The following is an 18,000-nucleotide window of genomic DNA, read 5'->3' as shown; positions in this document are numbered from 1 at the left end:
TAGGATGAATAATTTTAATGTCATCTTCATAAGAACAAGGAAAGGCTAGGTCTTGACCTTCAATGATCACTCAGATTACTATTAAAATCTAAACAGTACTAAGGGAGATTGCAGACAACACTTTAGCTCAAACTTTAGGTCCCTTAAGGAAGTATAAAGTGTCAGAAACTTAAAATCTATATTTGGTATCTTCTGAAATTCTTGACCTCAGAAGACCATAGCTGAGCACTACCCCACTATCTGTCAGTCTTCTGCAGGCGCAACCCCCACCAGCTGAAGGACACAGCCAACAAGACTGCACTCCCTGACCAAATGAGGCAAGACAGTATGGGGCTCATGCCTCCTCTGCCCCACAGGAACGTGTTTTTTCAAGCTTTCAGGTCATTCTAAACTTCAGCTCCAGCTAGCTTGAGCCAACTATAACATTTAGAAGCAACCAGAGACTAAAATCCAATTTAAGGTGTTTAATTTTCTCTGTCTCCAGGGAAGGGAAGTAAGAGAATCTGCTTGCAGCTTTTCTATGCCATGTTGCACCAGGAGATCTTTTCAGCTGAGCGGGAATGCTGCCTTCTCAAATCTCTGTAACTGCAGGTGAAGACGAGCTTGCTTTACCCAAACTGTTGCTTTCATTGTGTAAAATTAACTTCCTCGTGGCTAGATGAGAATAGCTATGATGCTAATGGGGGTGCACTGAGATTGCTCAGAGTTCTCAGTCCCAGGGCTGGGGAAAACCGTGTAGTTAGTCTAGCACATACTGTAACACGTACTGGCCAGCCCACACCACCCTGCCTGGACTTCCTTCATGGGTGATTGGAGTAAAGCCTGTAGACACATTTAAAAATCTTAGATACATTTGAAAAACACCCTGAATAATGGCGATGCCTGTTCTAGGCAGTGGCTGGGGACGCTCCTTTGCCTGTTCTTTCTCCTCTATTGTCTCTGGCTCCCTGGACCCAGGTTTCTGACTTCATATCTGTCCTAGCTCCTACAGTTTGGTAATTCCTCAGTCTGTCTCCTTTCTGACTCTCCGGACTCTGGCTTTCAGCTTAGCTCTTGGCCCTGTTGCCCCCACAAGTTCTGCAGTTTCCTGTGGCCTCCAGTGAGATGTTGTGCAGTGTCTGATCCAGGCCCCAGCCCTCGTGGGAGATGTGGGTGGCATCACCAAGTGCTGAAATGGTTCTGTGGCCACTTTCCAAAGCAGTGCTGGTCCAGGTTAGCCCTTCCAATCAAACTTTAAACCATTAGGGATTTTAAACCCTGAAGGGAGAGGTAGATAAGCAACAGGACACAGCAATTAGGGCACAGTCTTTAATTTATTGAGAATGGTTTGAATTTCGAGTGATCTTGGGTAGGGGTTAGTGATTTAACCCCATTTCCCCTTGGATCTAATTCACAAAATAGGGATAACAATATGCAACTTGCAGGGCTCCTAAAAAATCAGTGAGATAATATACACAAAGCAATAGCCAAATGCCACATAATAAAGTTCCTCCTCTTATTGCTAAATATCATTTTCATCATCTTCCTAACTGATGACCTAATAATGACTTCTGATTATCAATCCAACTACCAATTGTGGGGCATGAATCTGCTTCATGAAATAACAGCCTTATAAGTTGCTCAGCAGTTTATTAAGACAAATCTTAGATGTTCCAGACCTTGGCAAGTCAAAGTTGGCAACCAAGGACATAAATGAACCCTCTCAGCTCTGGGTCATCCACTGGAAGTGCACCATTTTCCTTTCACTGAAGTCACTGATGAAAGCTTTGAACAATTCAGGATGAGCTCAGAGACCACCCAAGGTTGCTTTCTGGATTGCCTCTTCATCTGTTAGCTCTACCTTCTCAGCTTCCAACCCTGTTTAGCCCCATGTCCCACTACAGATCCTGGTTCCCAACCTTCCAGTCTAGCTGCGGTCATGCTCCTTTTCAGTTGTCAATCTACACGCGTCATTCCAATTCCTAGAAGCCCTTTCCTCAGCTCAGCTGAAGAATGCACACTCATACCTGGGAAGATGGACAGATACCACCTCCTCTGTGCAGCGCCCCCAACTCCCACAGGGATCCTGCTCCCTACCCTGAAATTGCACAGAGCAGCTTTCCTCCCTGCCATCTACCCCGTGCAGATTGTGCCCTACTTAGTGTTTCAATTCAAATTACGTCCAAAGTGGAAGTATTTTCTGGAATAAATGTCACACAGGCAATTTAATTATTTTGATCAATTTCCTGTATAATGAAATTAAAATACTTCCTTCCATACTAATTTTCTTATTTTATTTTACCTGCATTATTTTCATGGAGGTTAATATAATTTGCATTAATTTTACAACAACATAGGATTCTGCCATCAGTTTTGTTTTATCCGTGTCGTCACATTTTACAACAATGGCCACCATCACAGAGTTTTCTTTTGCGATAGTGACTTCCACCAAGTTTAGTTTACCCAAATCACATTTTTAAGATCTGAATTATGTGAATATTCACTTATTCAACCAATTTTTTGGCTTTTAGAATTTTTACTGGGTTTATTTTATTTGTGGCTTTAATTTGTGTTATCTGTTCTACTACTCATTTATAATAATTTACAGTTTTTAAATTTACAAGTTTTTTTTTTGGGGGGGGGGGGAATACCACCCTAAACAACAGGAGCAGGTTCTCTAGTTATGTACTTACTGCTGTTGCTGCTGGTGGATCAAAGGACAGAAAGTCCTTGATGCCAAAATGGAGGGAGGGGTTGAAGCACTTAGTTTACACTAATGACATTTTATACAATCTTCTATCAAAATAGTACTTAGAATATAGTGATGCTGCTCTCAAGGGACAGGGGCAATTCTTGCAGGGGTGAGTTCTTACTCTTATGGGACTGCATTAGTGACCACAGAGTGAGTTACTATCAAATGGAGCTACCTCTTGTGCTTTGTCTCTTCTACGCCTGCCTGCTTGCCCTTCCATTTTTCTGCCATGTTATGATGCAACACAAGGTCCTCACCAAAGCTGGGCAGATGCAGGTGCAGTGCTCTTGGATTTCCCAGCCTCCAGAACCATGAGTCAAAGTAAACTTCTATTCTTTATAAATCACCCATTCTCAGGCATTCTACAATAGCAACAGAAAGTGGACTGAGAGAGAAGATGTTAGGATAACTGGATGGTCATACAGAAAAAAGTAAGATATTGAATCTGCCCTTCACACCGTACATTAAGATCAATTTTAATGAATCAGATCAAAATGTAAAAAAAATGCAATCATGCAAGTATTAGAAGAAAATATAGGTAAATTTCTCTTTCACCTGGGAGTAAGATTTTCTAAGACTAAAATCTGGAAACAAGGAGAACGAAGACTGATATATTTGCTTACATGAAAATAAAAAACCCTCAGCATTTGCATAGCAAAAACAAAACACAAACAAAAAAACAAAAACAAAAACAAAAAAAAAAACACCACCAAAGCAAAATCAAAGACAAGTAACAAACTGGGGAAGGCATTTGCAATTTATATGATAGGCAAAGTATTACCATCTCTAATATGTAGAGATTCCAAAAATAGAGAAAAGACCAAGAACTCTATAGGAAAGTGGGCCAAAGATAGGAACAGCTCACAGAAAAAAGAAATGCAAATGGCCTTAATCGTCTGAAAAGCTTTTCAACCTAGTTCTTAATAAGAGAAATGCAAATTAAAACTACTCTGAAAACCATTTCTCATCTGTCAGATTGGCAAAAACCCAAATATTCTACAACATACTTTGTTGGTATGGCTGGGAAGAAATTGGCACCTTCATCATTCCGGGTGGAATAAATAAATACTCATCTGGGGTGATATTTGATGATGTCTAGCAAAATTATATATGCAGTTATTCCTGACCTCACAATTCCACTATTGGGAATCTATTCAAAAGATAACCAGTAAAAATATAAAAACATGTACAATATTTAATTATAACATTAAAGTAAAAGGAAGGCAGATATCTGATACCATTACAGAATGATCTTCAGAAAAATATATATGTGGATATGCACGCACAGCAAAAGAAGATAGCAAAACTGCATAGAATGTACCATTTATATAAAACAGAGGAGATATGAATATATATACACATTTCCTTATATGTTTTCATCTATAAAGTAAAAGAAACAAAAAAATAAACATTTGTGTTAGAGGTAGTACAGAAACAGGATGAAGAAAACAGCGGTAGAAGAGAGACTTTTCTGAATATGCCTTATTTTGTAAATTTAACTTTGGAATTATGTAACTATTTGCATAACTATAAATATAAAAACCAAGAGTAAGATGAAATGAATGAACCTGTTTATTATTTTGGTAGGTACACCATTGTTGGAGAAAAGAAGGAAAGTAAATACCATTTCCCTCAAGTGCACTCTCCTTTCCCAAGGACCTAGCCAAGTACAGGGAACAATGAGAATGAGTCTGGCCAGAATGTCCAGATGCATATTATCTTGAAGGACACTGACTTTTCTCTCATGCATGCTTGGAACTGTGACAAGTTAGTGCTATCTGTAGAAAGCTGCTTTCTTGCATGTATGCCAAGTTCCTTGGGATGCTGGTCATAAATGGGACAAAGCAAACTAAACTTGTGATGTCACCGCTTCCATAGCCTAACTTACCAAGCCCCTCTCCCTGTGGTGACTGGGGCAGATCAGAGCACTGTGGAGAGGGAAGTGTTCATCCAGTTGACCACCAGTGGACAAAGCATCATGTACCAGACATGCACCAGAGGTACCACGTTAAACAGACATGCACCTGTCCCACCCATTACCACAGGACTTTCTGGTGAAGCACCTGTGCAGCCTATCACCACTGGATCTTCCCCCAAAATACTTCTAAATAAGCCTTATGTCCTATATTTCATCTCAGTGCATCTCCTTTGGTCTCTTGGCAACCTATCCCACTGCCCTAGCACAACTGGGCTGCAGATGGTACAGTAGGATATCGACACAGAGAGGAATAATTCCCTAAATGTCTTTGAATTACAGTAATTTGGTTGTACTTCCCTGGTGGGATATAATCTAAGAATAAAAAATAAATGCCAAGAAAATTAAAGCTTTTCTAATTATCATATTGTTGGTGGTAGTGCTGTTACTAGTGTTGTGACATTGTTCGTTGCATCTTGAGGGATAAAATAAATGCATGTCCTTAAGAACCAGAATGTTTAACAATACAAGAAAAGAAACAGAGATCTAAGAATGATGGGGTTGAGTAAAACCCTGTAGCTTTAAATTTGAATCAGCAACATCATCATGAATGACAGAAGTATTTTATCTCTACAGAAATAATAAATTTCTAGTTTTGACTTCTGTAAAAGAAACAGAAACATGGACCAACCCAATAGCAATGAGCAACCCCAGTGCCCAGCTTGTGATTTTCTCAGTAAAATACCATTTCATACCAAAAGCCAGTGGAGAAATGGCTGGTTACTTGTGTGGACAGGAAACATGCAAGATGGGTCAAAGGACTCAGGAACCAATGGCCTTAGCTTTCCAATGGCCAAAGAAAGAAAATGTGAGAGTTGAGAAGAATATTAAATAAATGAATTAAAATATATCAAATATGTGTAAATCCATAAGTTCATAATGATACTACAAAACTTATTGGTCCCCTTTGGAAGATGGTAGAGAATCAACTCATTATTTTGAAAGCTATTATACAAAGAACTATGTATCCTAGCTTTCCCAAATGAACTTGGTGGTACTTCTGGGCAACCAAAAAACGAATTACTGCAAGTGTTTCTTTATGAAAGCTATGTCAGCTAATAAATGCAGAGGGAAAAATAAAATCATCACCATTTTTGCAACCCCTAATGCATTATTGAATTGAGACAATAATCTCCAATGACTGCTAGCATGGCAAATGAGGAAAACAAGTACACCAAGTGGCTTGTGATAGAAGAACACAAATACTCTCTATGTAATAGTCTTGCTACAAAATCGAACCCAAATTTCTTGATCTAGCTACCAAATCAGAAGAAATACACTGGACTGAGGACATGTTATATGACAGCAGGTGAATATAATCAGGAAAACAGAAGCAGTTCAAATCTCTACAAGAAAAACAAAATGGTCTTTTTAAAAGTAAACTATATCACATTTTCTTTATCCATTCACCTGTTGAAGGGCATCTAGGTTGGTTCCATAATCTAGCTATTGTGAATTGAGCTGCTATAAACATTGATGTGGCTGCATCACTGTAGTATGCTGATTTTAAGTCCTTTGGGTATAAGTGGAAGAGTGGGATAACTGGGTCAAATTGTGGTTCCATTCCAAGTTTCCTGAGGAATCTCCCTACTGCTTTCCAAAGTGGATGCACCAGTTTGCATTCCCGCCAGCAATGTATGATTGTACATTTTCCCCCACATCCTCACCAACATATACAGTGGATTATTAGTCAGCTTTAAAGAGGAATGAAATTCTGGCATTTGCTGATAAATGGATGGACAGAATATCATGCTAAGTGAAATAAGCCAAATTCAAAAAACTGAAGACCGAATGATTTCTCTGATATGCAGAAGCTAATTCACAATAAGTCAGGGAGCAGGGATAGGGAAGAATGGAGTTACTTTATATTGGGTAGAGGGGAGTGAAGGGAGGTAAAGGGGTATGGGGGAAGGAATGATAGTAGAGTGAAACAGACATTATTACCCCATGTACATATATGACTGCATGACTGATGTGATCCTGCAATATGTATAGTCAGAAAAATGAGAGATTACACTCCATTTATGTATGATCTATCAAAATGTATAAATGCATTCTACTGTTATGTACAACTAATTAGAAAAAATAAAATTTAAGAAACTTTAAAAAGTAAATTATAAGGGGGAGAGAAATGTGTGTGTGTGAGTGTGTGTGTGTGTGTGTGTGTGTGTGTGAGAGAGAGAGAGAGAGGGAGAGAGAGAGATTGATTCAGTAGATTCACAGCGACTCAAAAGACATATTAATAACCAAAACTTGATTCAAGCACACGGGATATAAAACAAAAAGAAACAAAACAAGCATGAGAGAATGAGGGCACTCTGAACCTCATTGAACATATTAGGGTATGATGGAAGTCTTTCAACAGTTTTAGGATTGAAAACGGTTGTGGTCATGTTTTATAAAGTACTAATCAACACTGAAATATTGATTATTTGATGGAATAATATTTCTGAGATCTGTTTCAGAACTAGAGTTGGGGAGGCTGGTTTGGGGTAGAGATAAAATCAAGCTGGCCGCAAGTGGACAATGCTGAACCTGGTGACGGATGCAAGGAGTTTCATCATGCTGCTGTTTTTGCATATACTTGAAACTGTCCATAATGAACAGTTTTTTGAAAATCCCATATATGATAAAGTTTCTGGAATGTGGAACACAATACCTTAACACTATTTTATTTGTTTTAGAAGAACTTGAACTCAGGTTCCAAATCCCCATCCTACATGAGGAAGCCTGTCACGTGCATTTCCTGAAACTCTGGAATCTGAAGGTCATCATAGGTGACCTTTTCCTGTTCCCTGGAAACTAAGGCATATGCATATAACCCAGATTCAACTAACTGTACACTCTCTTTCAGACTCCAGATCTTGCTGAATGTTACCAAGACCCAAGCAAAGGTGACCAGAATCTAGTGGTGGGGCCACTGGAGTAAAGCGAGTAAAACTTAGGCATCCAGATAAGGAGACTGCAACCTGCAGATATGTCCAAGTGACTGTCCAACAGAAAGCCCTGCCTGCAAGACTCTCTCCTCTTCTGCACAGCTCAACCAAGCCTAGAGCTGTGCACAGGTGGGGCAAGATGGAGAGAGGGCCTTCTGCATTTCCTTCGCAACCCTCCTGTATTGCAGCATGGTCAGAGATATTACCCTAAATGGACTGTCATTACTTTGTGGCTTTTGTATCCCTGCTGTTTGTCTTGGTTCCTGTTTGTTTTCTGAATCTGCTTCTATAAACTTCTTAATTATTTAAGATATCCAACAGCTTTCCAATAAATTCTTTTTGCCTTTTAGTCAGCTTAAGTCTGTTCTCTTATAATATAGACCACTGAGTGCTATTAGAATAAAAAGTCCAGCAGGACTAATATAAAATATAATATGATATAATATAATATAAATAATAAACATATAAGTTAATGCACGATTTAAAAAATAAGCACTATAAAAATGGGTGATAGTGTATTTATGCTACATACATACCTGCATGTATAATAGATATGATCATACATTCTATAGAAAGCACTTTTCAGTTTATGAAGTACTTAAACTGATTTCTTATTATCTTTATTATTTAAAATAATACATTGTGACAATGAGTTGATAAGCCATAAGCATAAGAATGAATGAACTTTTTTGGCCAACATTAACATTTTTAATCACTTAACGGTATTAGGGTAATGAACTCTGGCTTGCCTATAGCATTTGATTGCCGGGTGCATTAAATGGGATAATCGTAGGAAAAGAACTATGAAACTACACATGAAAGGCACTATCATTGTTATTGAGAAAGAAGCACAAGAAAACCTAGTGCAGGAACTACAGGAATTTTTCAGTACTTGGGAACTGTGCAATTTGTGAAGTCTGCTCCTGTGATATGCACACCTCTGCTTCCTGCATCCCACGTACCCTGTGGAACTGGCATTTTCTTGGGGCATGTACAGGTAACAGGTTCTCCACAGTTAAGAGTAAAAGATGTAAGAGTGGTGAAGAGTGTAGAGTGGGACAATAGGAAGACCTCATGGGTTTAGAGCAGTCGCTGTTTGAGGTACTGGGATAGCTCAAATGCAAATTTCTGCTTTCCCAAGCTCTGAAGTCACGCTTTCCAGAGAAGGAGGACCTTGAATCATTCCTTGGTGTCCATGAGGCCTAAAAGTGGAGCCAGTCAACTAGACCTGCTCCTGTCCTAGATGTTATTCGGCTTCGTTGGGAGGTGGTCAGAACCGTCACAGTGAGGGAGTCTATTCCCGGTCAGAACTTTCGATGAGGCTAAGAAAGAGCAGTAGAAGATCAAGGCTGGCACTAGGAATAAAGAATAAAGGCAGGGCTCCCACCTTAGGAGAGGTAGTAAAGGTCATTCTGGGAGATGAACAAGCTATTTTAAGCATCATCTTAACAGCAGGTTGTGCTCTAAAGAGGCAAATGATAATGAGCATTCTGAGACAGAGGCTCTAAAATGTCATAAGAAGCCACAAACTAGTGAAGCTTAGGCACCCAGACACAGAGTCAGAGCCTTGCAGGTATGTGATTGTCCAACAGCAGCCCTGCCTGGTGGACTTTCTTCCCTGTGTACCTTCCAAGCAGCTCCACCCAGGCCAGAGTCATCCATAGCCAGGGCAAGATGGATCACTGCAGCTCTGGACAGCAGGGGTCTGGTAATGGCTGCAGTTGAAATACTCCTTCCTTCCCTTCTTACTTCTTTCATCTCCCTTACAGAAAGGTGGGAGCACCATTACTCATATTAAAGAGCTTAATTGCAAGGAAAAAGCAGCAAACTAGGTTTCCAGATCAATTTTCCCCATGCGAATTCCATACAATTGATGAGTTGTCTCTCAGTATAAGAAATTTAAAATATTTTACATTTTCCAAAAAAAGTCATATATAATATGTACATCTATATATATGTGTGTGCGTGCGTGTATATATATATATATACATATATATATATATATCTTGTCTTATTGCATGAGTATGCAGTATGTAATTGAGAACTTCCTTTATGACCCAGAACTATTGAGATCATCAGCAGTTCTGCTGTAAACCCAGGATCTGCCTGGCTGTTTGGCTCTAGAAGAAAGATCCAGGCTGTTGTAGCGTGGGATATTTACTATCTTTTCTGTACTCTTTATGGTCAAACAATTATGAAAAATCTATAGTATTTTGTTCCTTGAAAGTTGGCAGGGTTTAGTGGTAAACCACCTGGTCCTAGTTTTTTTGTTTGTGAGAACTTTTTTAACTATGGATTCATTTTTTTAATGGTCGTAGGTTAACTTGAGCTTTTTATTTCTTCCTGAGTCAGTTTTCAATAAGCTATATCTTTCAACAAATTTGTTCATTACAATTTTTCAAATTTTGGAATACACTTGTTCATAATATGCTCTTAATTTTTTAAGATTGTCTTAACTATATCAATGTCCCTTTTCCCATTACTAATGTTATTTATTTGTTCTTTCTCTTGATAAAGCTCTGGTCAATTTGATTACTCTTTTCAAAAAACCATGTTTCAGCTTCATTAGCCCTTTCTCCTATATACATAAATGAGCGTGTGTATATTCTGTTCTATAAAATTTTGTTCTTAACTTTATTATTTTCCTCTATTACTTTCATTCTGATATTACTTTCATTCTGATACTTGCTTTGTATACTTAATAACTGTTCTTTTTAACATAGGAATAGAATGTTATGCAAATTTTCCTAAGTATAATTTTAGCTGCATTTCATATAATGTAATATGTAGGATATTTTTTATTCAGTATGTTCAAAAAATATTTTCTAATTTCCAACATCATTTGCTTTTATACCAGTGAATGCCTTAGAAGTATTTTACACACTCCAAAAATATAGTCTATAATTTTTGGTTATGGATGTCTCTTTTTAATTTTTAAGAATTTTTATTGGTGCATTATAATATACATAATAGTTGAATTCATTATGCCATATTCTTTTATGTTCATATCAGTCACCTTCCCTTGTACCTTCCCTCCTCCTGATCCCCTTGCTCTACTCCACTGATCTCACTTCTATTATTTATTATTTTAAATTAGTTCATTATACTTACATATTAAAAGGGATTTGTTCTGGTATATTCATACATGTATGTAGCATAATTTGGTAGATTTTTTTTCTCAGTAAACTCCCTAGTAGGTCCCCATGCTCTCCTTCCCTTTTGATCCCCTTCTTCTACTCTGTTAGTTTCCCTTCTAACTTAATTCCACTGTGATCAGAGACTATGTTCCATATGATGCTAATCTCCTGAAACTTGTTGCATCTTACTTATGACCAGTATGTGGTCAACTTTCATAAAACTTCCATAAGTTTTTTTTTAAATAATAATAATAATTAGCAATTATTAGATGCTGTATTCTATACATGTCTTTCATTTTTTGTTACTTTTTATTTTTATTTTGTTTTGTTTTTACAGACTGCATTTTGATTCATTGTACACAAATGGGGTACAACTTCTCATTTCTATGGTTGTACAACAATGTAGATTCACACCATTCATATAATCATACATATACATAGGGTAAGGATGTCTGCCTCATTCCACCATCTTTCCTACCCCTACCCCTTCCCCCACCTTATTTCCCTCTACACAATCCAAAGTTCCTCCATTATTCTCTTACCTCCCCAACCCTGCCATTATGTATCATCATCCACTTATCAGAGAAACCACTGGGTCTTTGGTTTTTTGGGATTGGCTTATTTCACTTAGCATTATATTCTCCAACTCCATTCATCAACCTACAAATGCCATAATTTTATTCTTCTTTATGGTTGAAAAATATTACATTGTGTAGCTATACCACAGTTTTTTTAATCCATTGATCTATTGAAGGGCATCTAGGTTGGTTCCATAATCTAGCTATTGTGATTTGAGCTGCTATAAACACTGATGTGGCTACATTACTGTCATATGCTGACTTTAAGTCCTTTGGGTATAAAAAGAGGAGTGGGATAACTGGGTCAAATGGTGGGTCCATTCAAGTTTTCTGAGGAATCTCCATACAGTTTTCAAGAGTGGCTGAACCAATTTGCAACTCCACCAGCAATGTACAAGTGTGCCTTTTCCCCCACATACCTGATATTGCTTGTGTTCTTGATAATAGTCATTCTAATTGGAGTGAGATGAAATCTTAGGGTGGTTTTAATTTGCATTTCTCTAATTACTAGAGATGTTTATATATGTCCCTTAGATTCAAACTACTAACTGTGTTGGTCTATCAATTACTTGGGAAAATTTAATAAAATCCTTTACTTTGTTAGTGCAGTTGTCAGTCTCTGTACTTCTGCCAATTTATACTTTATTCAAATGAAGACTGCACAATTAGGTGCAAATAAGTTCATAATTGTTCTAAATTCTTGATGAATTGCCCATACTTTTGAATTTTAATCTTTATGTATTATACTTCAGATGTTTCTTATAATTAGCCTAGAGCTAATTAAACATTTTAAAATCTAGTCTAAAATTATTTATATTTTAATTGAGTTCATTTAAATTTCTTGATATATTTGGATTTATGTTTTTCTCTTTATACAACCTGTTCTATATTTTTGTTTCTCTCTTGCTTAGTATTTTCATATTTTATCTTTTCTCAGATACTTTGGAAGTTATATTTTTCATATCTGTTATTTTCATAGCTTCTCTAGAAGTTTAACTTGCTCACTTAAATTACCAAATTTTAAAGTCAATCAGTATCCTTTCTATCTTCACTAACAACAGGCATTTTAAGACACCATAATTTTAATCACACTCCCAGCTTATAAGCAACAACAGCAGCATATGCTCATGTGTGTAGTTTGAATAACCCCTCCAATATTTTATTCTTGTGTTATTTACTATAGATATTTCTTTGGGTTCATTCATATATTTACCATTTTGAGCTAATTAATATTCTTTTATCTCAGATTTCCTTCTGAAATCATTTCCCTTATACCTGAAGTATCTTTTTTATAGTTCATTTTAGTGGCAAACTGTTTCGTGCATCTGAAGATGACTTTTCTTTATCTTAACCTTTAAAAGATACTATTATTAGTTATACTTAATAGGTTAACAATTATTTTCTCTCAATATATTGAAGATACTACTTCATGGTGTTCTGGCTTCCAGTGTTGCTATTGAAAAGTCAGCTGTTATTCTAATTATCCTTTTAGGTTATCTGTTTTTTTCTCTCACTTTTTTCTTCTCTTTGTTTCTGGTAGTCTGAAGTTCCACTATTTGCTATGTCCACATGTGTGAGCCTTCATATTCATCCTGTTTTGGATAGGTTGATCTTCCAAATCTGAGGATTGGTATCCTATTTGGAAAAATTGTAAGCCATTATTTATTCACATATGCTTTCATCTAATTCCCTTCTTTTATCCTCTCCATTTGGAATTGTAAGCTATTAACCTCTGTCTCTCAATTCTACATTTTTCTAAACACTTTTCCTCCCATATCTTTATATTTGTCCTCTGGGCTGATTTTGAATAATTTCTTTAGATCTATTTTCCAGCTTACTAGTTTTATTACTTAAATAATATTCATGTAGGTATCCCACCCATCCATTGAGCTTTCAGTTTTCATTTTTTTATTATTTGTTTGAAATTCTATTTTTACTTTGATATGACTAACATTTTCATGGTCTCTTATTTCTTATGCATATTTTCAAGCTCTTATGTATTTATATAAACATACTTATAAAGCTTACTTTATGTTCTGTGTCTGATTGATTTGGTACTTGAGAACTTTATAGATTAAATATATCTGTCCACTGATTTTTCAGTGTTTGCTTTTGGTACTTTCTTGTTCTTTTGTTTCTTCTATAATGTTTTTTAAACTGTGAGCTCATATTCCTTGGAACTGTACTTGTGGAAAGTTTTATGGCCCAGGTTCAAAGGGTCTTTCTCCAAAGAGGATTAATACTTTATACTAAGAAAATAGGCCTTTGGAGTCCCAGCTTTATGGGAGGTAAAGCAAGCCCATACTGTGAAGTTCAGAAAACATAAGCTTAAATGTCACCAGGTTCTTCAACTATAGTAGGCTCCTCTGTGTCACTTAATTTTTGGTTTCTCTATTAGTTTTCTTGGGATGTTGTTTAAAGTACCACAAACTAGATTGCTAAAACAATAGAAATTTATTCTTTCATAATTCTGGAGGTCAGAGACCTGAAATCAAGATGTGGTGGTGGCAGAGCCATGTTTTCTCCAAAGCCTCTAAGGAAGGACCCTTCCCTGCCTCTACAAGCTTCTGGAAGCCTTAGGCATTCCTTGGGTGATGGCATCAGAGCTCTGATCTCTGCCTCCATCTTCACACAGCCATCTTCTCACTATGCCTATGTGCAAATTTTCCTCTTCTTAAAAGGAAACCAGTCATTTTGGACTAAGTAAGTCACCTTACTTCAGTGACTTCATTTTAACCTGTTTACCTCTGTAAAGACCCCATTTCCAAGGAAGGCCACATTCACAGGTAAAAGAGGTTGGGACTTCAACATATTTTGTAGGAGATTCAATTCAACCCATAATAGTTTCTGATAATTGCTTACTTTCTTGTAACCTTTTGAACACTTTTTTATATATTCCAGAAATTTTATAGTCAGGAAGTAAACAATCTCTCAATCTTCTAGTCAATGTCAGTTATTATTTTCCATTCTTTTATTCTGCCATAGCAACTCCCACCCTTTTCCCATTGCCTTGTGGACTTAGGAATCAGTGGAAAAAAGTTTTATTAGAATTGACTGCAAAAGAAGAGTAAGGCTTTAAATGGAGATTTGATAGACATGATTGTGAACAAAACAGAAGGAAATTACTGTGTACACATCATAATACCTTTTGGGGGGATGCTTGAAGGATTTATCCCTACATTAATCACTGTGGTGTAACTGTTGAATCATAAAGATCTGGGGTTAAATCCTTTATGTTTTACAAGTTGCATGATCTGAGAAATATTTAAGCTCTTAATTTCAGTTTTCTCAACTGAAAAAAGGGGGTTATCATAATAACATCTATTTTAAGGTGTTTTGTGGATGGATAACTTAAAGAAGATGCCTAGCATGATCCTTGGCGCAGAGCAGGAATTCAGTAATTGTACCAAGAATTCTAATACTATGCTCCAAAATAGGTGAGGACTTTGAATAAGTTGCCTCTGGATAAGCAAGGTGAGAAAAGAAACATCTTTCAGTTATATGCACAATCCTGAGGGGTAATTAGGACAGATATCCCATTTTCAGATGAATGAATTGAGGCACTAAGATGTTAGCTCACACAGCATGATGGAAAGAAAATACTAATAACCACACAATTAGGAGCATCTGTTTGGGAGATGATCAGAGATTCTATATCCCTTCTAGGGAGAAATAGTATTCAAATTAACCAGACCCTCCCCTGCGTGTCCCCAGTTCTGCCAGCCAACAGGTGGTGGGGCCCCTTCATTAAAAGTCACCTTTCCTTCAACTCCAATGACATCTCATCTCTATTAAGTGAGAGGGAAACAGACAACATTTTATACTGTATTTCAAACCCTGAACACGAAACCACCCAAAGATATTTTAACATGTATTTGAGAGCTTCACCCAGGCCTTCACTCCAAAATAGCTTTCTAATTTAAGGAAAGAAAAGCCAGAAATCACTACTACTCTGTGATTGACTCACACACATGTTGGAAGCAGAGTTCACAAATCTAATTCCTTTCTCCATCCCCGGACATTTTTATCCAGAGAACACAAGTGACCGGAGGCGGTGCTGCCCATTCAGCCAATTCCTGACAGCAGCGCCTAGTGAAACATATTGTGTTTGGGGCAAGCATTTATCCAGGACTGGTGCCGAAATGAGATGGTGAGGACGCGCACGGTGAATAAATGGCTGGTGGAGGGAGAGCTGAAGAAATGAGGGTGATTATGCAGGCGCTGTCCTCTATGAATACATTAGCTCCCTGATAAGCCCATGCATTTGACTGCCTCCAAAGCAATTTCTTGGAGTTTCAGTAAATACAGGTGTCTGGATGAGTTTTCTAAGCTCAGCTTCAGACAGGCTGTTCCTGCTGCCAGTCTTCAAAGCTCCAATATTAAGTCTGGGTACAAGACAGTCCCCATGCAGTGCCTGTCAGGTCCTAGAGAGGTTATGAGATGCTCATTTTGGGTGCTATCTCCCCTTCATGTTAGGGGCAAGGATTCTTAGGGCCAGTCACCTGGCCTGTGGAGTGGGAGGTAGAAATGGAGGAGGTTAGAGGTGAGAGGAGGGGAGATCCAAGTTGGAGTCCTTGAGTGGAAATTGAACATCAGAAACTGTTCCAGGCAGCACTGGGGCCATAGGAGCAAAAGCAGATTGATTATTTGGAACTGGTCTTGCATTGGAGGAGGTCGTATGGAAGTATAATCAGGCTGGCCTAAAGAGGAAACTCTCAGACAACAACCACAAACACCAGAAAGTACAAAGTCCTCTCCAGAAGTTGACAAGCATGTAATGTGCAGGTTAAGGCTGTTAAATATATCCAGGGGGAAGATAGTGGAGACCATCATGCCACAGTTCAAATACTGATTTATCAGAGACACTTCCTGGACATGGATAAGATCCTTCAGTGTGTCAATCTTCACATTCCTGCTGAACACCAGGTCAACTAATGTGTCCCTCTGATGGAGGAGAGGGATTCATTCTGGGTTTATCTCTTCACACATCAAAAGAAAGGAGTCAGAAAGCCTAGGAAATGCTCCTATAGGATGAGATACAAAAACGGTGCCTCTCACAGAGCCACAAGAGTTGATGTTGCAGAGAGCCCTTGGGGCAGGGTGGGTGACTACATCAGGAAAATGGTGTGGGCTTGTGGGTCTAGACAATCTAGGTGGGGTCAGAAACCATGGCATGAGCCTGGCTATTTTGTTGTTTACACCCTATGAGTTTATTTCTCACAGTTTTCTGACAAAATCTTTGGAAAAGTTTGGGCCACCATGGAGACCCAGATCATTCAAGGGAGAAATCCCAAGACAGTGACTCTGATCGCTGTTTCCTGGCCCCCTCTTGATGCCTACTTGTCTCTTCCTGACACACACCTTGACTCACCCCAGTGGCTCATGCTTTGCTTTAATAATGAAACTGTTCCCTTGGGTGAGGGACTTCGCTCCCATACCCTCACCTCCAGCCAAGCAGGTTCTGAAGTCTTTTTCCTGAAGACTGCATCCCCCTCCACCTGGCCCCAATCACACACATGGATGAAGACTGGGGACTGGACGTTCAACAACAGTCTGTGAACCTCAACTGTAAGCTCCCTTTCTCCATCCCCAGACTGATTCATCCTCGTGGGAGATGAGCTCAGCCCTATTGGTGAGAAAGCCCACTCACCCTGATCCCAAGCTCCACATTCTCGCCTCCGTAGACCTCCATGCCTTCATCCAGTAGGCCAATCTCCTGGAAGTACTGCCGGTCCACAATGAAGCAGCCGATGAGGGCGGGGCTCCTGTAGGTCGAGAGAGACAGCCAGTGGTGAGCAGAGGGCTGCCTCCTGGGAGCCCCCCCACCGAGGAACAAGAGCTGTGGCATTTTCCTATAGGAGGATGGGTGCTCTCACTTTCTCAGCTGCCAGAGCCAGTGTGGGCCTTGTTTTTGGAGCGGCCTCCTGGGTATGCCCTAACCCAGCCACTGCAGGGAGGCTGTTTATCAGGGCCATGGGCAGAAAGCTCCTGTGTGGGCACCAGCTGTCCCCACTGTGCTTGCATATGCTGGGCTAGATGGGCTGTTTGTATGCCCTGACTCTGATCTCTGAGCTGCACCGTCTACTTCTGCTGGGTGCCCAGGCCAAGGTTCCCACCTGAGGTTCCTCATGGCGACCTTGGTCCTCTTAGGAAGGTAAGCTGGGACCAGGTTGCACAAGGAAATAATTTATAATTTTATCTGTAGGTAGAGGGGTGTCCGTGAGGAATATAAAGCAGAATGGTAGTAGGAACAGATCTGTTTTTAAAAAGAACACTCAGGCAGCTGACTGCAGAGGGCTGGGGGAATCGAGGAGCCACCTTTGGAAGGAGGAAGGATTCTGTGCTGGGAAACTGACTTTACACTATCTGTGGGACACGGCGGGGGGGGGGGGGGGGGCGAGGGGAGACAGCCGCCAGGCAGTGTATAGATGGACAGTCTGGGTGTGGACTCAACCAGGATCTTGGGTTGGAGCAACACAGCTGCAACTCTCCTTCTTTAGAGGAGGGGTCACCATCTGGTGCAGACACCCAGGACTTCCCAGGAAACAGTTCACATTAGGGAAATGAGCAGGAGCACACCTGGCTGCCTCCCTGCTGAGAACTACTACTATTCTTTGTAGCCTTTGCTGGCATTTTATCAGTC

The 18,000-nt window shown here is 39.0% G+C and overlaps 1 protein-coding gene across 2 annotated transcripts in view; it reads right to left on the bottom strand.

The window, feature by feature from the left end:
- GALNT18 (polypeptide N-acetylgalactosaminyltransferase 18) overlaps positions 1 to 18,000 on the bottom strand; it is a 317,789-nt gene that overhangs the window by 70,117 nt on the left and 229,672 nt on the right. For both annotated transcript variants that reach the window (XM_079102714.1, XM_079102713.1), the window contains exon 6: positions 17,008 to 17,122. In XM_079102714.1, coding sequence (XP_078958840.1) covers positions 17,008 to 17,122 — 115 coding nt within the window. The remainder of the gene's footprint in view (positions 1 to 17,007; positions 17,123 to 18,000) is intronic.

This window comes from Sciurus vulgaris (genome assembly GCF_902686455.1).
Source record: "Sciurus vulgaris genome assembly, chromosome: 11".
Lineage (NCBI taxonomy): Eukaryota > Metazoa > Chordata > Mammalia > Rodentia > Sciuridae > Sciurus > Sciurus vulgaris.
Note: the sequence above shows the minus strand (reverse complement) of the source record. Positions and strands in the feature narration are given on the sequence as shown.